This window comes from Glycine max, chromosome 7, assembly GCF_000004515.6.
Source record: "Glycine max cultivar Williams 82 chromosome 7, Glycine_max_v4.0, whole genome shotgun sequence".
In the NCBI taxonomy this organism is placed as follows: Eukaryota; Viridiplantae; Streptophyta; class Magnoliopsida; order Fabales; family Fabaceae; genus Glycine; species Glycine max.
Window position 1 is genome coordinate 11,432,230 of NC_038243.2, and position 23,193 is coordinate 11,455,422.

Consider the following 23,193-nt stretch of genomic DNA (forward strand, 5'->3'; position numbering starts at 1 on the left):
AGCTCAACTTGGACTTGAAAGGAATCGCATGGGATACTGAACAGCTGCCTTACATCAGGAACATTGGAGTGTTTTAAAGCCATTACTAATGATGTAAAAGGGGCTATATAAGGAGGGTCTGTGCTAATTATGCAGATTTTCAAAATTGTATCACTCATAACAGTTCTGGAGTCACTCTGTTGGCTTTCAATGTTGCGTGGATGGGGTGGAATCAATGCAATATGCGTGATCGATGAGCAATATAAATATGTTTAGTATGAAGGATTAACAGCTTGAAGAGGGAGTAGCCGGCACGTATGACATTATAAAATGTTGTTTTACCTGGTCCATAATTTGTAAAACAATCTATATTTATCATTTGAGAATGTTTTACGCTCTTGCAATATCGAGGTTGGCTTCATTGTAGACACACCTAGCGTTCCAACTAAGCTTATTAATATACTGCTAGCTTTTTTTTTTCTTGTCACTTCCATCATTTTTCTCCAATTTTGGCTCATCCTTCATGCTGCACCTTGTGTTCCTTCAAATAAAAAATAAGACTATAGGACCATATGATCCAAATACTGTGTACTAAGATTATAGTATCATTATAACTATTCTAGTTTTGTGCTCAGGAAATTATAATTAAACTTCTAACTTCTACAATTACATTACCCCTTAATTACCTTTCAGTTTTGGACATGCAGGAGAGAAGTCGTCTAGATATATTGATCTTATTTATAGAAAATTTTCCCTCATCATTTGATTTTCTTAAAATATCAGTCAACAAAGTGTCTGAGAAAATGATGCACAAAGCTTACACAAGAAAGCAAGAAATTAATCACATTAACCAAGTTTGGCAAGGACATCGTTCAGAGAAGATACAGTAGCAGCATAGTACTTCTCTGCTTCTGGGCTGCTCTTAATTTTTGCTGCATGATCCAGCTGTGAAACAAAAATTAGCTACTTTCATTAATACTCTAATCTCAAATACTAACAAGGACAAAACTTGCATGCATTTCCTTAAGTACTTTTGGTACTGTTCTCCAATTAGAATTAGAATTTCACCTTGATAATCTATGTTTATCTTTAATGCTAACTTTATTGTGTAGATTACCAAGGAGAAACTTCAACTCTAATAGCAGAACAGACCAAAAATTACCTAAAGCACTATGGGGTTAATTAATTATCTCCTCTTTTTTTTCTGTGTTTCGACTTACATTGCTGATATCCTGGAAGAGCTTGCCAGTGAGTTCCTTGAGTGATTTCTTCTCATCCTTAGGCTTTCCAGCAATGACAGTGTTGAGATCAAAGCGCAAATACTCAGCCCTGAGACGCAGATCATTCTGAACATATGGCCAAGCCTTCTTTTCAATCAACTTCTTAACACCAACAATCTCCTTGGCTGATTCCTTTGCCCTTTGTGCAGCCTCAGTAGGAGACAATGGTTGAAGGAAGAACCTATCTTTCAATGGCAGCTGAAGGTCTCTTGCTTCATCTGAGTTCAACGTTCCAGCTGCCATATTCCATAACACACCCACCATGGTTATAATTATAACATCTTCAAACTACATTCTTTATGTCCCTAATAACAACCCCACTTCAAGAATTCTTTCTTTTCTTCTTTTGTTTTCGTTGTCTTTGCCTCTAACCCTTTATCATAAATGAAATCTACCTCTAAAATCAAACTCAATTCTACCTCAAACTTTTCCACCCCATTTCTATTTTTCTTCTCTCATCATATAATGCAACATGCACGACCTATTTTCTGTTCAAAACTTGCTGTCCCGTGGTACAATACTACTACTATGTCACAAAACCCCTTTTTCAGATTTTTGCTGGTTTCCTATCTTTCCCTCTAAAACCAATTTCAATTCTATCTCAAAACTTCTCTACCCCAATTTCCATGTTTCTTCCCTCAAGCCCTCGTCTTTTAATGCAACATCCATGACCCATTAATGATTTTCACTAGACAAGTTATGATCATTGCATAGACATTTGCACACATGTACATCAATTAAGAAATAAAAGGCAAAAAGGAGTTAATCTAAACTAATCAGTCGCATGAATAATCAAATCAAAATTAAATACAAATTTGAAAAAGTTCAGTTTTAAAGAAATTATTTTCCAAGTTCTGTAAAGAAATCAGCAAGAGAGAGAGAGAGATCAATTTTCATGCACTATCAGTAGAGATTTTTACACTCTCAACTAATCATCATTTCTTCAAAATGGATTGAATTGAATTGTAAGAGAAGAGGGAGGGAGAGAGAGAGAGAGACACATACGCAATCCACCAGAAGGTGGGGGAGGTGGTCCAACTTTGATAGATTTGGCATCAGCAAGCACAGCTTGAACAAAAGAGCCAGTGGCCAAACCAGCAGCAACAAGTGAAAGCACTGCCCTACGGCTGCTTTGTACCTCACCACTCACTTGTTGTTGTTGTGCTCTAACTGTGAACCCTGCACGTGTGACTGAGGCCACCCTGCTTCCACTCCCCACATTCAAGCGTGTGGAGCCACTCACCTGAAGGCTACCTTCCAACACAGCCTGAGAGGAACCACGCAAGCCAGCCATTGATGCCATTGCTTGAGCCATTCTCTTTGATCCTTCCTTAGTAGCTAAGTTTTTCTTCCCTTGTAGTAGTACTTCGTTTTTGTGGAATGTGACAAGAGTGAAAGAGAAGCATGAAATATTATAATTTGGTTTTGTGGCTACAAGTGTTGGTGTGGGGGATCATGATGGGTGTGTGTGTGATCATGAGAATGCCTTATCTCATTATTTTCCACTTGGATAAGTTGGATGTGGTCTTGGCCAATCATGCTCCATGATTTGTGCTGCACCATGACATGCTGGATTCTGTGTCCAACGTGGACTTTTACCACTATGACATGTGGATTTCCGAGATTATTGAATAACTTTTTTTTCCTTGTATACATACTTTTCGTTTCAGAAAAAAAAAAATCCTGCAATTGTTTCTTATTATGTAGTATACTTTAATTATTAAAAAATATTAAATAATACAAGACAAATTAATAATTCAAGAATCATCATAGTTTTAACTAATTTTTACATTATCCTTAATTAATTGTTATTAATTTCTTTTATAAATTAAAAAATTTGGATATGTATCACACAAAGATCACTTATAATCAGGGCATATTTAAAGATCCAAAATTACTTAATAATTTTTTCATTTAACACATTTTATATTATTCATTGAAATTTATTTAAAATCATAAAATTACGTGAATTTTGTTTTTTATTTAATTAATAGTTTATTAGAAAGTATATTAAAAAAATAACTTGTAAAAATATTATAAAAAAAATATTTAAGAATGTATTATATCACTCATCATACTAATATATTTATGACTTTTTAATCCATTGTTCTCACTTTCACTTGTTGAAACTTGAAAGCTCAACAAATTGACTAATGTTGACGTCGTCCAATCAGCTAGCTACTTGAGAGAAAGAAAAAAAAACGTATATAGATAAATTACTGTGCATCACTATCAATTATAAGTATTTTATTTAACAGTTCACAAGTACATAGATATCTTTTGAGAAAATAAATATGTGCATTTTTTATATAATATTTCATAATTTACACATTTGAATTTAAATAGAGTATATGCTAGTGGTAATATTTATTCGTAATAATTAAAAATTTATTGAATAAACCAATGTTTTAAGAACTAGATCAATATATATAACATAATTTAATTATTCAATACTCCAAATTTAAAATAATTGTCTAGAAAGTACCTAATATCTTAAATAACAATATTCATGACAATACAAGTTCATAAATAAGTTCCAAACATAAACAAACATTTGATTTCTTTAAATTAAAATAAACATAAGCTCGAAAAAATTCAGAATTTATAGCCAAGGAATCAAAGTTAGGTCAACTTCAGGTGCTGTTTCTTCATCAAACTCATCAAAGAAATTTGAAGCTTATATAAGTTATGCCAAAGAACAACTAATTAGTGCAACAGAAGCAAGACACGGCAAGAAATTAAAAACCCAATCCACAAAAATTGAAACAAGAACTAGCATAAACTCCTTCATCAACATAGAAAGTTAAATCAAACTAAAATTGTAATTGTTGGTGAAGTAAAGAAGTACCTGACCAAGCCAATAACGAATGCCCGGCCAAGGATGTTATAGGAAATGAAAATGGTGGATTTGGAAAATGCACGTGACACACCAGTGTTGTGTTGGACTTGGTCAAACAACCCAATAAAATGAATGAAGCATATATCATTCTTTTATGGAGAAAAAAAAAAACAGAAAAACATTATAGTATTAGATAGAATAAAAATAGAAAAAGAAATGAATGAAATGTAATTTTTCTAGGCATGTATAAATACCACCTTACTATAACTACTATACAATCAATTTCAACATGAGAGAGAGAGAAAAAAAAAAAAAAAAAAAAAAAAATATATATATATATATATATATATATATTTTCTAGGTGTAATTGGGTTGTGAGTTGAGTGTTTTGTAAACATCTATCATATAATTTTCTCTTTCAATAAAAGGTTTAAAGCAACCTAAAGACGTACGCATAATTGATTGAACTCCGTTATCAATTTTGTGTGTGCTTATTCCACATTTATTTTGTTTCTTGCAAATTTGATTATAAGAAATTAGTGTAATTTCCCAATAACTGGTATTAGAGCTTTGGTTGTTATTTTTGTCAATTATTATAAAAAAATCCAAAGGGAGTTAGATTTGAGTGAGAACAATGGCTGCAGAAGAATGAAAGGTGAAAATAAAGAACTTTGATAGTGCGGACTTTGGCTTTTGGAAGATGCGAATCAAAGGTTATCTATATTAGAAAAAGTTGTATCAACCTCTCTCGGGAAATCAATTGGAGGGCATGAAGGATGAAGATTGGGCTCTTCTTAATAGACAAGCCCTCGAAGTTATCCAATTGACGTTATCTCGCAATGTTGCTTTCAACATTGCAAAAGAAACAACCATGGTGGATCTTATGGAGGCTATTTCCAATATGTATGAAAAGTTGTCAGCCTCAAACAAAGTTCATTTGATGAGGAGGTTGCTTAATTTACGAATGTTAGAAGGCGCATCAGCAACGCAACATCTCAATGAACTCAATATAGTCACAGCCCAATTAAGTTCAGTTAGAATTGAATTCGATGAAGACGTATACCAGCATTGATACTTTTGTCTTCTCTACCCGAATGTTAGAATACTACTATCACAAGCGTGAACAGCTCATCGGGAAGTAATAAGTTGAGGTTCAACTGTGTTCATGATCTGGTTTTCAGTGAAGAGATCTAGCAGGGAAAGTCGAGTAAATCGTCAACCTCTTTAGTTTTGCATATAGAGTCAAGAGGAAGAAATTCAACCAGAGGATATGGATGTGGAAAATAAAAAGACCATAGGAGGTCCAAATCCAGGAATCATCGAAGTTCCCACAACTCGAAGTCTATCGAGTATTGGAATTGTGGAAACACCGGGCATTACAAAAACCAGTGCAAGATTGCATCAAAGATTCAAGAGGAGAATGTTGAGGCAAATGTTACTGTTGGATCAAGTGACCTCGGAATAATTAAGAAGGGGGGTTGAATTAATAATTAATGTGTCTTGACTAATTAAAAATTTATCCTTCTTAATGTTAGTAGATTTAACTAGGCTTTTACTACTAAGTTAAGAAAGTAAAGAACAGAAACAATAACTTAACCAAAAGTAAAAGCGGCAATTAAAAGTACACAGCGAAAATTAAAGAGTGTAAGGAATAAGAAGACAAACACAAGATTTATACTGGTTCGACCACAATCCGTGCCTACATCCAGTCCCCAAGCAACCAACAGTTCTTGAGATTTCTTTCAACCTTGTAAAATCCTTTACAAGTCAAAGATCCACAAGGGATGTACCCTCCCTTGTTCTCTTTGAACAACCAAGTGGATGTATCCTCCACTTGAACTGATCCACAAGAGATGCACCTTCTCTTGTTCTCAGTATAACAACCCAAGTAGATGTACCCTCTACTTGTACCACAAAGGATGTACCCTCCAATGTGTTAGGACAAAGAATTCTCAGGCGGTTAGTCCTTTGAATCTTTGTAAGGGAAAACAAAAGATATCTCAGGCGATTAGTCCTTTAAAATCTTTTGTTTAAGGGGAAGGGAAGAATCAAAAGAATTCTCAGGCGGTTAGTCCTTTGAATTGTCTTGGAAGAGGGAGAAGAGAGACACAAAAGAACTTAGGCGATTAGTCCTTCAATTCTTTTGGCAAGAGGGAGTAGTGAATGAAGAAGAAAAGTAACACAAGTTTTTGGTCAATGAACTTTTCTTGAAAGAGAAAGTATTGAACAAAAACTCTTAAAAAGATGAAGAGAAATGAATCAGAAAGTTCTGTAAAAAAACGTTACTTGAAATTCATGTCATGGTCACATATTTATAATCATTTGATGACTCAAGTTAAAGTTTGTGACTCTTGACAATTTCTTTAAAACTAGTCATCTTTTAAAAAATTATGACTCTTTTGAAAACTAGTCACTTAAAAAGTTGTGACTTTTGAAAAAATCTTCAGAAACAAGTCACTTTAAAAATTGACTTTTGGAAATTTATTTTTCGAAATTAGTCACTGGTAATCGATTACCATTATAGTGTAATCGATTACATATCAAAAGATGTGACTCTTCATGTTTAAATTTGAAAATCAAAACGTTTAGATACTCTGGTAATCGATTACAAGCATTGTGTAATCGATTACACAAGTTTGAAATGGTTTGAAAATGTTTTATCACAAGTTGTGACTCTTGAAATTTGAAATCTAACGTTTTAAAACATTGGTAATCGATTACAGCTTTGTAAATCAGTTTTGAAAACAATGCTGGCTACTGGTAATCGATTACCAAAGAGTAAAACTCTTTGGTAAAAGATTTTGTGAAAAATTCTTGTGCTACTCAATGTTTTTGAAAAACTTTTTTAGTACTTATCTTGATTGAGTCTTCTCTTGATTCTTGAATCTTGATCTTGATTATTCTTGAATCTTGATTCTTAAAACTTGATTATTCTTGAATCTTGATTCTTTGAAACTTGATTCTTGAAGCTTTTTGACTCCTGATTCTTTGGAACTTGCTTAACTCTTGATTCTTTGGCATCATCAAAATAATCTTGAAAGTCATTGCTTTCACAATCTCCCCCTTTTGTATGATGACAATCCTGAAATCAAGAGAATATATACAAGTTTTGTTCTACCGTTCACTCATCTCTTTCTCCCCATTTCTTTTTGAATTTATGCTTAATTTTAAAACTTTTGAAAATATAATATCTTGATTTCTAAAATACCCATTTTTCTCTCCCCCTTTGACAACATCTAAAAGGCCAAAGTGCATAAAACATGAATAATTTAAAACATACACAAAGCATAATTTGTAAAATAAACATAAATGATTCTAAAACATACATAAAGCATAATTTGAATAAAACCAATTTGAGATGCAAACCACTTAGTCATATATCACAAACCATAAACATCATGTTCAGTCATACTAAGCAAATATTAAAAGAAATAAGTGTTCAAATGTCATACTAATAAAGCCAAATACATGGCTAGAAATCAAAATACTAATAATAATAGTAATGTCTAAACTGATGGTGGTGGTGGAGGTAAATCAAGGCAGTCGTGAATGATGGTGACATCTTCTTCAACCTTTGCAATCCTTGAGTTCATCTCCTCGAATCGTGTGTCCACTTGAAGTTCCAAGGAGTCAAACCTCTCACCAACATAGGTTTGAAGTCCATTAAACTTGTCCAAAATACTCTTAAGGAGAGAAGAGTCCCCTTCAAACCTGTCCAAGGGATGAAGATTATGCACTCAAAAGGGAAATTACCAAGACTTCAATCAGTTGAAATTGACATGTGCGAAAACTGTATATTTGGAAAGTAGAAAAAAGTTAGCTTTCAGACAAATAGAAGAACCCCAAAGAAGGAAAAACTCAAGCTTGGTCACTCTAATGTTTGGGGACCAACATCTGTATCATAAGTTGGTGGGAAACAATACTTTGTGACTTTTGTAGAAGGTATAGGTTTACTTTCTAAAACACAAGTCAAAATTATTTAAGGCTTTTAAGATCTAGAAAGCCATGGTTGAAAATGAGACAGGGTTGAAGATCAAAACGCTCAGAACTGACAATGGTGGTAAATATGAAGACACAAAATTTAAGAGGTTCTGCTATAAGTATGGAATCAAAATGAAAAGGATTGTATCAGGTACTCCTCAACAAAATGGTGAAGCTAAGCATGTGAACAGAGAACATTGACCTAAAGAAACAGCCTCAGAAGTGAAGTGTTGAGGAGCAACAAAAGCTCGGGCACGAGCCCGAGCTTGGCTAAAAGAAACAGCCTTAGCAACAACATTCCTATTGCGGCATCTGGTGGGAACATCTGGAAGGACGATGACAATGTCTACAAGGACCTCACAGTATCTCTTGAAATAACCTAGATCCAAAACCTTCCCAAGAGACTTCAACACTAGAGAAACATGTCCCACTCCTTGACTGCAACAGAGATTACTAATCAAAGCAGGGAATCCAAGCATCCTATAGTTAATTCGCATCGGTTGGCTGATTTGAGAAGAAATAATGGATCCCAAATCCATATCCATCCCATAAATGAGCTCAACCCAATCATAATCAAAGTTGATGTCACAAGGGTGAGTAGTGAGCATGAAGTTATAATAAGAGAAGACACTCCAAGACTTGGTCAGAGTGGTCATGGACTCCCTAAGGATCCTCCTGTAGTGTTCTTCGGGAGCTCAAATCCTTTGCCTGGCATGCAAATCTTGGCAGCCATCACCGTGTGATCCTTGGTGTTTTCAGCCACTAATCATAAGGGGTGAGGAAAGCATCATTCCCGGGCATAGGTTGGAGGTTCACTCGGGTCTTCAGGAAAGTGTTCAAGGTGCAGGCATCAAATTTCAAAGTCTTGCCCCACACCTTGACCTTGATAGGATAGATCCCCTTTATATCATAGGCGTTGGTATAAAAGTACATCACCAACACCTCATCAACGTTGTCTTTGACAGGATGGTCAACATCCGATCCCACTTGCAATGCTCTAGCTCATTCTTAATAGCATCGAATTCTCCATATTTGAGGAAGACTTGCCTTTCGAGACACACTGTTCGGCCTTATAAGTGGGATCAAATGTTGACCACCCTGGCCAAGGACAACATTGATGAGGCGTTGATGATGAAGTTTTATACCAACGCCTATGACACGGAGGGAACCTATCCTACCAAGGTCAAGGTGTGGGACAAGACTGTGAAATTTGATGTTCGCACCCTGAACAACTTCTTGAAGACCCCGATGAACCTCTAACCTATGCTCGATACTGATGCTCTCCTCACTCCTTCTTATTAGTGGTTGAACAGAACCAAGGATCACAAGAAGATGGCTACTAAGCTTTACATGTCGGACAAAGGATTCAAGCTTCCAAGAACACTCCATGAAGGATCCTTAGGGAATCCATGATCACTCTAACAAATTCTTGGGATGTCTTCTTTTATTGCAACCTCATGCCCATTACTCACACTTCTAACATCAACTTTGATCGGGTTGAGTTCATTTATGGGATCCAAATAGGGATGGATATGGATTAGGGCTCCCTCATTTCTTCTCATATCACCTACCTGGTGCTGACAGACAATGGGATACTTGGATCCCTCACTTTGATTAGTAATTTTTGTCGCAATCAATGAGTAGGACAAGTCTCTCAAGTGTTGAAGCCTCTTAGGAAGGTTTTGGATCTGGGTTATTTCACGAGATATTGTGAGGTCCCCCAAAACACTGTCATCATCCTTCCAGAAGTTCCCACCAAAAGCCACAAAAGGAATATTAGCTAAGGTTGGTTCTTCTAGCCAAACTCGAGTCTGTGCTCAAGCTTCTATTGCTCCTCAGTCATTCACTTCTGAGGTAGCCTTAGTCTTTGCAGTTACCAATTTTCTACAAAATCGGTTGCTTCAATCTGGTCACATCGAGTCCAATACATTTCTGATCATTTTAGCAAAACGAATTGGGTGAGCCATCAGGTTTTGTCCAATCCGGGTTCTTAAAACATTGGTGATGCCTTTGTTTGGTAACACAATGTTTTTATGGTTTCCTTTTAGCTCTTACAAACAAAAACCATTAGATAACATTTAATTATCATGCCTTAAAAGCAGGTCTAGTACTAGAATAGTATAAAGCAGTATATATATACAAACACAAGCTTTGTTTCCCACCTTGTCTGCTGCTATTATTTTTAACTAGGTGTTTACTATTCAATTCATAAGACTTTTGAACTAGATGTATATACATTGATATCACCACAACTAGTACAAAGTAGGCTTGATGATTCAAGATGGTTTCTCTATTTTCTTCATTTTGGTTCATTATGTGCAAGACTCGCAAGCAAAACATAGAGCACACAAAACAAGCACAATAAAAGTTAGTAAGATAATATTTTAAGGAAAAATATAAGTAACCACAATTGACAATTGTAAATCCTAAGGATGCGTTTGATTCGTTAAAAAATAAAAGACTGGACAACACAAAAATATCTGTCCAATGTTTGATTTAAAAAATGATTGGGGGATAGTACAAAATAAAAAATGATGGACTGGACAAATACCCAAAAACTTGTAACTCACTAAACCTCATACAACTTTTTCTCCAGTGTCTAACAAAAGTAAAAATACAATACTATCTCTATTTTTCAACTTTTCAGTATCCCACACCTTTTTTTCTTTTTCCATATGCATCTCCTTCTCTAAACCTCCTTCTCCAAACATCATACCATGGCCGCCAATGAGGACCACCTTGACCACAGGCGTGGGCACCTTGACCACCGACAAGGGTCGTATGGACTGTTGTTGTTCTCTTTTTACTCATTATTTCTTTGTTTTCATTGTTAATTTATTCAAATGTTCCCATCGTCATCTTCCTCCTTGCTATATTTTTTTTTTCTTTTGGCCAACTCCGACAAGGTCGTGTTGACCACCATGTCACTGCTGCCATACCGTGACCCTATGGGAGCCTCGCGCCACGAGGCCTAGCGCCCGGTGGCATCAGGGGTCGCACCTCCTCTGTGGAGGTGTATCTCCTTTGTTGCGCCATCAAGGTGCTACTAATGCACCTAGAATTTTATAGTAAAATTTATATTATTTTATCCAGTACATAAGCACATCAAACAAGATATAACACAATTATTTGTGTTATGCATCGACCATCAAACAGCATACAATACAAAAAGTTGTTTTGTGACTCAGCTATTTGTCTAACATTGTTCTGTCTGTCTTGTCTTTTTAGCAAATTAAAAGCACCCTAAACCTAAACTCCCTAAGTCTCAGAAACAATAACACTTAATCCTAAACCTCCACTGTCTTAGCTCAATCATAATTTGTGCAAAGGTGAGTTTAAGATAGATAGCGAACAATATTTGCTTACCCTATTATTTGTTAAGTTATTATCAAGAATACTCATGTTATAAAGGATACTCATGTCATCAAGATAGTCACTCCAACTAACAAGTCACAACCTCAATCACCTTTTCCACACTCTTAAATCATTTTTTTAATTTAATTATGTGAAGTTTCTACTTGTTCATGTGGGAGATACATCTCTTTTTCAATTTATGAGCCCTATAATAGCATATGAAGGAAACTTGGGATTGGGAAAAACTTACGTAAGCATATGTACCAAAACAACAAGCCAAACAACTTGAGTTATTTCCAAAATTCCGGTTACAGTAGTTTCACAAATATTCAACACAATTACCTGCCTTTTTTTATAATTCCCACCAAATTAATAATTGATATTCGGATACTCCATTGAGAGCTAAAGATAAGCCTCAATTCTTAAACTTTATTTCAAGCTCGACAAATGTGAATTTCCCAAAACTATTTATGTGATCCATAGAAACATAAGCACAGCCTAAGTATAAAAACCAAAAACATAAGTTCAACCAAAATTTAATAAGGTGAATCAGATATTCTGTACCTTACAATATGGCATTGCACATGAAGATGCAAGAGAAATGGATCACAAGAAAATAATCTTCTAGTTCAATGGGTCAGAGCTTGAAGGAAGTTCAGGTTACCAATGAGCACCTTGATTCTCTAAATCTTTTAGAAAGAGACATTGTTGAAAAAAAGAAAGAAAATAGAAACTAGGACTGATTCAGATGAAAAAATGTAGAAATAGAGTGTGCATTTGGGTGAGTGCATATATGAACTGCCCTGTTACCTTGTTAAGGCCATAATGGAATGCAGTCTTACTTTTAAGAAAGAATGAACTTCTGTTACCTGCTTTGTAACTCAAGATTGGTTAAGGCCATAATGGAATGCAGCGTTACTTTTAAGTAAGAAAGAGGAGCATCATCCTCCAACATCTCAAATAGTGATTGTAATACACAAAAATCTAAACATAATTAAATAAAACCAAAGAGGAAAGAATCAAACATTAAAAAATTATCCCAATATAAGTTTCCACTTTCCAAGTCCTGTAATAAAGATATCTTCCAATACTAATAATCACCCGAATAAGTTAGCAACATGAATAAAATTTTAGTAAAAGAAATCTTCCAACAGCATCCCCAGAACTAGACAGTCCTGAACAACAGTAATAAAAGTTGCAGTATATTTCACTGTGGCAGATACTAGTTTAACTCAATTTCAAACTGATTTTCTGTGAAACTTCTACAAAACTCTTATATGAAAGGCAATGCACAAGATGTTTGATACATAAATAGTATTCAGAAACAAGGTAAAACAACTAGACAAGACCCACAAAAGCATTAGAAGAGCTAGAAATGGTCCTAGGAACATTCAGAAATCTGGAAACAGAATGACTTGACATAGACTTGCATTCAATTGTACAACTTCCATCCTAGACAAAATATCATTTTTCTGCCAAAAATGCAGGTCAAGATTGCTATGGTATAACATGCAGCAGAGCTTTGAAATGCACCTAATATTACTTTCCATCATGTCATTTTTTATAACCTTTCATAATGGTATTTAATAAAATATGGTAATATGCAAACAATTGGATGGTCTTGTATAAAAAGGTTTCATATCCTTGATTCTTCACCTTGGGGTCCATTAATAGGTGTTACATATAATAGAAAGTAACCCTCTAGACCTTCCCTTCCCTAATCCTCACCCTACCTGGAGAAAGATGGATCTGTTCTCAGTTTGTTACACTCACTGAAAAGAAATTCATCAAAATTTAGATTTCCCCATTTTTCTACAGTAAAATAACTATAAAGTGAAGAATATTAAGTGATGCTAGAATTTCTGGTGACTTATTACCAACCTCTCTGGATAACAGATAAACAACTAATCTTTATAGAGAAACCAAATAAATAATTGTGAAAAGCCATGCAAAAGTGAATGAAACTATTCATAAGCAACATTGGATCCAAGAGAGGAAGAGAAACAAATACTTAAAACATTTGTTCCCATCCAATCCACTTCCTCAACAGCTATATCATTACTCATTAGGAAATACTTATATATTTAGATTGTTAGTATTAAACAAGTATATTGGGAAATAATTAGAATAATCTGATCTTCTATGGTAAAACCTTAGATATTCCAAACATGTGCTAAGGCCCAAGAATCTATGACTGAAAAAAAATTTATGATTAAAAGTTTAGGGTAATGGGAAACTCTACCCATTCTAAAGCTTCTAGAAAGTAATAAAGTTTAGTACCAGTATATGAGCCAACCTCTGGCCTTAACCATCCCATCAAAGTTGCACTGAATAATTGCTGAATTATTTATCATATACACAAGTTTAAAATTTAAAGGGGAAAACAAGTTCATTTTTTTTTTTTTGATCAGCGAAAACAAGTTCATTTGAAAGCATCAAATCAATGAAGTCGTGTTAAAAGTACAAATACTTACAAATGGTTGTCCTACCTGATATAATCACTTTGAAGAAGCACAACTAATGGTTCACAGAATTTGTGGTTTCTTTCTGTCTGAATCAGGACTGAGATCAGGTCATAAGAATGAAGTAAAGCATGATAAGAAATTTCCAGGTCATTCTCAATGTCTCACTATCACTGCAAAGCAAATACACCTCTCTCACAATTTCTCCAACAATATCCAAACTCCGAAAGGTTTGTCTTCAACTCCAAACCAAAAAATAGGAAGTAACCAAGTTTAAGAATCTGTACAAATTAGTTTGGAATAATTGTTGGAGCTTCATAGACAATCACAATTGTAAAAAATCATTGTCATCACACTTGCAAATTTCTTGGATAGAATTGCTCAAACCAATGTTTCAGAGCAGCTGGGTGAATTTTAAAAGCACGAGCAACAAAATTCTTGTTGCTTGTCGCAACCATGCTTGCAATGGAATATTTTTTGGAAGACAGACCCTTTTCCATAATCCACATATGGAACCTGTACCTAGGCTTAATGCGGTTCTCTAAGTCAAAGCACAAGAATGCTGGAAAAGTTACCAAATGCTCCAGCGAGTGTCCCATTTCTTGACAAAAGAAATTAACCTTTTGCTCTAAATTTTGAGGGTTTTGGCTAAGAATCTTAGGATAAATCGTGATCATCTTACAGACCTTCGAAAACTCAATCCCAAGACGTAGAAGGCAATCAAATCTCTTTTGTAACTCGACACTTGTTCCATGCATCTGAGCATACACATTCATGGTCAAAGCATTTTCGCCAAAGCCAATGGCGTGCAAGAAATTCAACTTGCTAATATTGTGAGTTGGGGTTCTCGACTCCTGAATCGCCTTCAAGCAACCTAGATAGCCTTCATCCTGGACTTCATTGGGATAGCTCGCAACAAAACTAACTAACAAACAATGATTCCCATCCTTGATCTTACCAAAGAACCATTCATGTAAACCCAAAGCCCTCATCACGTTGGGCAGATTACCCATCTTAACTGTCCCCAACACATGAGCATAATCCCTCCTAACATCCTCAACATCGTCGGAGCTCATTCCAAAGTATTTCAACAGCTTCACCACATCAACCACCCGTGTCTTCAAATCAAGCTCCAACAACTCCCGTCCATCTACAATCAACCGCGCCACATCCTCCTTCTTCGCACCAAAACTACAAAAATACTCAGTTGCTTGAACCAACTCCTCTTCCCCATGCTCCAAAATGACACCTACACCAACACCATTGTTCCCTCCAACGAGTTCCACTAAGCTCCTCCCACCATTCAAATCATAAAACAACCTTATCTTCCTACACACCCCAATCCAATCATCAACACTATTGTTCCCCTTCCCCTCAACACACTCAGCCAAACCAAGCTCCCCAAACAGCAATCCCAGATCACAAAACAAAGCCTCAACCTCATCACCCTTTTGGCCATCAAACACAAAGGGAAAAGCCAAACATATCCCCACAACCTGCGCATTGCAAAAACCATACCTTTTGAACCCACAAAGCCTACCCTTCAACTCAGAAGCACCGCACTTGAAAAAACAGCCACTCTCCACATACAAAATCCCAAGCCTGTCCCAGGGAAACCCAAATTCATGGAGAACACGAGCAGCATTCAAAAGGGTATCATCTTCTGAGAAAAAAAAATTGTCTTGGGGCAGCAAAGAACCGAGCTTGGAGGGATGAATGCCGATGCTCTCGAAGAAGAACTCGAATTCGTTGATGGGGTGGTACCTGAGGAACTTGTTAAGGTTGTGGGGGAAGTGGGGAGGGGAGAAGGAACCACCGAGAGTAGTGGTGATGAGGGTGGTGAGGGATGTGAGGGAGTTCTTGGCGATTTTGTCAGCGTAGGCGTAAGGGATGCAGCGAGTAGCGTGGAGGTAGTCAGTGAGGGACTTCTGGCCCTGTGCTATCGCGAACTTCTTGTACTTCCAAGGGATCGCTGCTGCTGCTGCTGCTGAGAGCTTTGAGGTGGTTGTGCAAACATGGCGGTGGAGGGACATGTTTTTTTTTTTTTTTTTTGCTCTGAACTGAAGCCAGGGTTTTTGCTTTGCTTTGTTTGCTTTTCTCCTCTTCAACTGCTGTTTCCTCTTGTTTAATTTGATTTGCATTTGCCCCAAGGATGGCAGTATGCCACATTTGTTCTAAAGAGATTTTTTTTCATACCTCCTCTTCTTCTATCAAATTAATTTCTAAATTATAAATGTCGGTTGATTTATTTATTTTTTTTATAAACATATCGATTGATTTAATTTTTTTATCAATAATAATCAACTCACATATAACGAAATTTGCAGATTGCAATAACCCATACACATTATTTAACAAGATAGACCCGTGATTAAAAAAATGTAAATTTAATTTTGTGATTTTTACGATTTTTAATGAAAGTATAGTTACCCTACAAAAAGCATAGTATAATTAATGAATTGTTAATTTAGTAAACTAAAATTTATATATTTTTATAATTTGGATTAAATAATATTTTAGTACTTGAAAGTGGTGAGGTTGTTACATTAGTCTTTAAAAATAAGAAAATTAGTCATAAGCATGTGAATTAATTGGTGTGGGTTATTTCAACTTAATCAGCATTTAATATTTCAACGATCACAATCTTCATACACAAGCTCAAGTGAAGAAATATATCCTTTTAGAGATAACAAACACTTGAAAAATAAGACCTATAACTACCACAAGTTTTAAAGAACCTATGCGTTGTCATTCAAATTCTTTCTATAATATATTGTTGTAAAGTTTAAAAGCTCTTAGAACATCTTAAACATCTTGAGAGAAAAAAGTAATTATATAAAGTGTAAATTTATTTGTAAGACGATTAAGAGCTGGTCAGTGAGCCAAACATACAATAAATCTTTAAATTTGTTTTAGAGCCAACAGTGTGTTGGTAGGATAAAAAAATATTGAGTTGTTCAAGCTTGGTGTAAAGCTTCGCTTGTAAGAGGCATAAATGGTTATGACGAATACATGTATCTTTGAAGAATATAGTGAAACTTGGTGGTTTACTAAGAATTGGACGTGTCTTGAGGGTTGAGACGAGTCAATATAAATCTTTTTTTTTATAGTTTTCTTGCTCTCTTTGTGTTTAAACTAACCTAGGATTGAAATTTTGAGGTCTCGGATTCTGGTCCTACCCGAATCAAATAGGATTTTTCAAAGACAACATGTTTGGTTCAATGATCATTAGTACTATTTAATTAAAATTAAACTTGAAATGTTCAAATTGAAACAAGATTTCGATTATAGAAGAATGTGGAAAACAATAATTTAAATTCATTATCTTTTTGGCTCCTAAACTTTGTCAACATTTTATTTTTAGTTCCTAAACATTTTTTAAGTGTTTTTCGCCCCAATATTTTTTTCTATAAATAATTTAAGTCTTTATTATTAAGTAAAGTTAGTCCATAATATTACCATCACATTGGCATACCATAAACTTATTATGTTATCAAGAAGTACAACTCAGGGTTAGGAATCAAAATGTAATTTTAATGTTTTTAATGATTTTTAATACTAGAGTGTAGTTAGCACAAAATGGGGTGATAACTACACCACAACAAAAGTATAGGGTTTAGGGAATCAACCACATTACTATGGACCAATTCAACCCAATGTAAATTGTTTACCTATGGGCCTATTGAAGATTTTGACAAAGGCAATTACTTCCTGCTCCCCATTTTTGCTTCATGCACCCTATAAGAACAGTGAATGGACAAATATGTCCTTAGCCCTAGCACCCCTTTCCTTTTCCTTTGCATTCAGTACAACCCTTTCCTTTCCTTGCACTGCTACTATGAACCCATGGAAATGCTAATGGAGAAATCATCTTAAACTTGTTGTAAAGCATGACCTCAACTCTCACCCTCTTTGACCTCCGCTTCATGTGATGCTCTGCAAGGTGTGCGAGCAAGTGCTGACGCATGTTACTTGTAAGGTGCATGCTTCCACGAGTGCACCCTTCTTTGAGTTGTTACACTTCATCAGGTGTCAAGGCCTCCTTCGACACAAACACTAATGTTAACATCAAGGGAGCCAAGACAAATCTAAATGAATAAGGACACTTCTTCTAATCTTCTATCTGATCAAAAGAGAGATCTTGTCAGCAACGAGGAAGTCAAGGCAAATCTAAATGAATAAGGATGTTTCTTCTCCCTAATACAAAGACATAAATGAATAAGTGAACAGAAGAACGAGTGAATAAGTGAAGAAAAAGTGAAGGGGTGTCAAAAAATTTGCAATCCTATTCTAGAATATGATTTTCATATTCTGAAATAGGTATTGTTGGATTCCTATACACTTTCGAAATAGCCATTCCAATTTTTTATATTCTAGAATAGATATTTGGAAGTGCATAGGGATACAAAAAAAACCTATTCAGCAATACCTATTCCAGAATATGAAAATCATATTCTAGAATAAAATACTCTTCAAGAATGACCATTATGTAATAGGGGGTGCCTAGGTTAGGGTTTTTTTTATGTTTGTTGGAGTTTTTTGGAGGCACAAAAGAAAAAACGGGATGCATGAATTGAAATCCTTTAACAAAATGTAAATGATAGGATAAAATTTAACAATTAAAAATGCTATGTTTGCAAACAAAAAAAAAAGTGAAAATGGGAAAGGGGACCAAAGCTATTGAAATTCCAAAAACTTCAACAACAAAAAATCTTGTTTCACAAATTCATAATAGTGAAAACACCATTGTTATGAATTCATTTTGAAACTACTAAAATTTAAAAAACAAGAATAGATTTTCTACACAATATTCCAATTGTTCTTATTAGCATTCAACCTAGGTTGATTCACAAATTAAACATGGCAAAATTTTCAAGCCCATGGAAACAAAGCTGAAAGGGAATTGTTATTCTCACTACCAAATTTGCTATTGGTACTACCAACTATAGTAATTTGACCATTATATCCTTCTTCATTTTTCTACACCCCCAACTCTTCTCCCTTCCTCTCTCACTTTTCTTTTTCTTTCCTCACTTTTATTTTTCAAGAAATAATAGAATCACGATTATGTATTTTTTTTTTAATTTTCAAAATACTCAATAAAATCATGATTTGGTTAAGTATTTTTTCTTCCTAGAATGTTGTTGCGCCATATTTCTGATTTTTCATGAATGGTTCTTTGCAAAGAATACATGGATTGGAATACATTTTTTTCTAATGAAGTTACAATGCCTCTTGGTTTTGGAAACATACTTAATGATAGTCAAAATTATTTTTACCATCCCAATTAATAAGATGAAATGCCTACAGATCATTGTTGGATCAAGTGGCCTTGGAATAATTAAGAAGAGGAGGTTGAATTAATTATTAATGAGCCTTAAGCAAGTAATTCACATATCATATTAAAAAATTATGCAAGAATCATAGGCATCATCAAATATTTGTTTTAAGAATAAACTTCATGCTTTGAGAAAGGAAAAATAACTCAATCAAACATATAAGCACATACTCAAAATAGTAATTAACCAAGACAAACAAATAAAATTTTGTTAGTCATCATATAAACAAGTTAATTGAAAGGAAAGTTTCAACCAACTTAATTTAAAAGATAATGGTTTTGATGTTACCTTTTTCATGATTTAAGTGCCTAGATCTTTAAAGATGGAAGTCAGACTTTTGCTTTTTGCTTAATCTTCTTGAGAGATATTCTCATCGCTCTCATAGTCCTTGGATAGAAGGTTGATCTCCTTCTCCAAACCATCGGATGAGTCATTGTCATCCCAAGCAATATATGTCTTCTTGGATCTTCTTTCTTCATGGCTTTTCTTCTCATTCTTTTTTGGCCATGAATCATTTGTGGGGCAATGTGCCTTTATGTGACCGGGTCGATTACACTTATAGCATTTAAGTGTTGGGGAACCTTCTTGAGATCTCTTCCCATTGTCGAAGTTATGACGTCTCTCCATTCTTCTAATTTTGACGAATTTATGAAACTTTTTCACAAAGAGTGAGAATTCCTCTTCATCATCAGATTCTTCTTCTTGCATTGAGGAGGAGGCTTTGAGTGCTATGCTTCTTTTCCTTTTTTCAGTCTCTTCATTTTGGTTGAGACGTTGAAGTTCCATTTCATGTTCCTGCAGTTTGCCAAAAAAAGTAGCAAGAGACATAGAAGAAAGATCTTTACTTTCAGAAATAGCAATTACCTTGGGTTGTCATTCCCTACTTAAGCATCTCAAAACTTTATTAATTAAATCTTCATTAAGAAAGGTTTTTTCTAAGGAGGCAAGGTGATTGACTATGTGTGTGAATCTTTTCTACATGTTTTGGATGTTCTCATTAGTGTTCATCCTAAATAATTCATATTCATATGTAAGGGTGTTGACTCTAGATCTTTTCACATCAGTGGTGTCTTCATGTGTAAGTTGGAGAATATCCCACATCTCCTTTGCATTTGAACAGTTTGATACTCTAAAATATTCATCTATTCCTAGGGCAGAAGTAATAATATTTTTGGCTTTAAGATTATATTGGATTCTTCTTCTATCCTCTTCAGTCCATTTATCTCTAGGTTTTTCTGTTGTTGTGCTTGTGCTTGCATCTACTATGGTGGGTACATAAGGTATTATTTCTATTGCTTCTCAAATGTTTAAATCTATGGCTTCAATAAAGATTTGTATTCGGGTTTTCCAATAGTGGTAACCCTCACCATTAAAGATAGGTGACTTATGGATGGAGTTTCCCTCGGGAAACAAAGAATTTGAGGAGGCCATGAATCTTGAAGTTGTGAAACTTTTCTCAAGAAACTTGCTCTGATACCACTTGTTGGATCAAGTGTCCTTGGAATAATTAAGAATGAGGGGTTGAATTATTTATTAATGTGTCTTGACTAATTAAAAAATTATCCTTCTTAATATTACTATATTCAATTAGGCTTTACTACTAAGTTATGAGCAAGTAAAGAACAAAAACAATAACTTAGACAAAAGTAAAGCAGAAATAAAAGAACATAGCGGAAAAGTAAACAGTGTAGGGAAGAAGAAGACAAACACAAGATTTATACTGGTTCGGCCACAACCCGTGCCTACATCCAGTCCCTAAGCAACCACCGATTCTTGAGATTTCCAATAACCTTATAAAATCCTTTAGAAGCAAAGATCCACAAGGGATGTACCCTCCCTTGTTCTCTTTGAACAACCAAGAGGATGTACGCTCCACTTGAACTGATCCACAAGAAATGTACCCTCTCTTGTTCTCAGTATCACAACCCAAGTAGATGTACGCTCTACTTGTACCACAAAGGATGTACGCTCCAATGTGTTAAGACAAAGAATTCTTAGGCGGTTAGTCCCTTAAATCTTTGTAAGGGGAAACAAAAGATACCTCAAGTGGTTAGTCCTTTGAAATCTTTTGTAAGAAACAGAAGATATCTCAGGCGGTTAGTCCTTTGAAATATTTTGTCAAGAAGGGGAAGGGAGAATCAAAAGAATTCTCAGGCGGTTAGTCCTTTGAATCTTTTGGCAAGAGGGAGAAGGGAAGAAACAAAAGAATTCTCAGGCGGTTAGTCATTTGAATCTTTTGACAAGAGAGAAGGAATGAAGAAGAATAGCACACGTTTTTAGTCAATGAACTTTTCTTGAAAGAGAAAGTATTGAACACAAACTTTTAGAAAGATGAAGGAAATCTGTTATGCATAAAAGGAAATCAGTCATTTTAAATTCGTGTCATTGTCACATATTTATAATCATTTGACGACTCAAGTTAAAGTTTGTGACTCTTGGCAATTTCTTTAAAACTAGTCACTTTTTAAAAATTGTGACTCTTTTGAAAACTAGTCACTTTAAAAGTTGTGACTCTTTTGAAAAACTCTTCAGAAGCAAGTCACTTTAAGAATTGTGACTTTTGGAAATTTATTTTTCGAAATTATTCACTGTTAATCGATTACCTTCATAGTGTAATCAATTACAAATCAAAAGATGTGACTTTTTATGTTTAAATTTGGAAATCAAAACGTTTAGAAATACTGGTAATCGATTACAAGTATTGTGTAATCGATTACACAAGTTTGAAATGATTTGAAAAAGTTTTATCACAAGTTGTGACTCTTGAAATTTGAAATCTAACGTTTTAAAACATTGCTAATCGATTACATGATTATGATAATCGATTACAACTTTGTAAATCAGTTTTGAAAAGAATGATGGCTACTGGTAATCGATTACTGCTTTCTGGTAATCGATTACCAGAGAGTAAAACTGTAACATCCCATTTTTTCATAAATAAATTTAAAAAGTTTTTTTAGTAAAAATAATAAAAATAAATAAATAGAGTAAATAATAGGTCGTAAATGCCCCTAGCTATAAATAGCAACATGCTAGGTTTTTCAGATTGACTCCTCAGCCTCCTCTGCCTCTCATTTTCGTTCTTCCCTTTCTCCTCTCAAAACCCTTTCTTTTTCCCGTAACTCACTAAACCTGTCTCAGAAAAAATGACGGTCTCGGATTCATTCACCGTTGGATCGTCATGAAATTTAAACACCAGGTTCACAACCCAATTACGACAATTCTCACCGTTGGGAATTTCAAAATCATGTCTGAGCTTATAGGGAAACCCTTCTCATTGTAGCCTTTTAATTTCCCGCAGAAACCCAAAACTGTCTCGGTAAAACTATGATCCCGGTTTCGTTAACCGTTGGATTTTCATCAAATTTGGATATGTTGTTCCAAATTAAACTGCTCACACTTCCAACGTTGGGATTTCCGAGATAATATTTGTGGAGGGAGAAAAAGGAATCGCATGAAGACAGTATAAGTGGAGGTTTCAATCTCTTCGTCTCTCTGACGTTGGGAATTCTATCGGAGCAGTCGGAGGAATAACTAAAGGAATATCAGGGAACTGCTAGAGATGCTACTATCGCTGGCTGAAGACACGTGAGTCCGCTCAGAGGTAAGGGATGAGTTATTCACAATTGGGGATTAGTGAGAACATGTGTAGGGATCCTTAGAGATATCAATTGGAATGAGTTTTGGGGTGTTTTTGCAATTTTTTATTTTATCCTTATAATTATTACAGTAAATTATATATGTTTGATAGACTAATTGTTGTGAAATTGATATGCTATTGTGTTGAGCGTGAACCCTATAAATTGAGCATTTTTCTAATTAATATGAATTGATGAAAAATTTAGAGAGAGATATTGATTTTGTATTTTCTCTTTTTCTTGCTTTTTTTTGGTTTTTATATATAATTTAAAAAAATTAATATCATAATTGAAATTGACCAAAGTGTTCATATAATTATT

General features: G+C 34.8%; 2 protein-coding genes across 3 annotated transcripts; both read right to left on the bottom strand.

Moving 5' to 3' along the window:
- Window positions 1–756: 756 nt before the first annotated feature.
- LOC100306034 (uncharacterized) lies at window positions 757–2,639 on the bottom strand. The gene is given in 3 exon segments (NM_001249612.2): window positions 757–924; window positions 1,200–1,495; window positions 2,265–2,639. Coding segments are annotated over 3 exon segments (705 nt in total). The 5' UTR covers window positions 2,575–2,639; the 3' UTR covers window positions 757–825.
- Window positions 2,640–7,450: 4,811 nt separating this feature from the next.
- Window positions 7,451–16,201, bottom strand: LOC100812245 (transcription termination factor MTEF18, mitochondrial). 2 transcript variants are annotated; one of them, XM_003530105.5, is made up of 2 exons: window positions 13,923–16,201; window positions 7,451–7,809 (listed from the first exon to the last, which is right to left on the bottom strand). In XM_003530105.5, the coding sequence occupies exon 1, from the start codon at window positions 16,034–16,036 to the stop codon at window positions 14,246–14,248; it is 1,791 nt and encodes a 596-aa protein (XP_003530153.2). In that variant the 5' UTR covers window positions 16,037–16,201; the 3' UTR covers window positions 7,451–7,809; window positions 13,923–14,245. The 2 variants fall into 2 exon arrangements, with proteins under 2 accessions (XP_003530153.2, XP_014633410.1); XM_014777924.3 differs by having other exon boundaries at window positions 11,998–16,201.
- Window positions 16,202–23,193: the final 6,992 nt, after the last annotated feature.

What these genes read in the sequence shown, in the direction of transcription:
- LOC100812245 (XM_003530105.5), bottom strand. Translation starts at nt 16,036, where the DNA reads ATGCAAATCAAATTAAACAAGAGGAAACAGCAGTTGAAGAGGAGAAAA.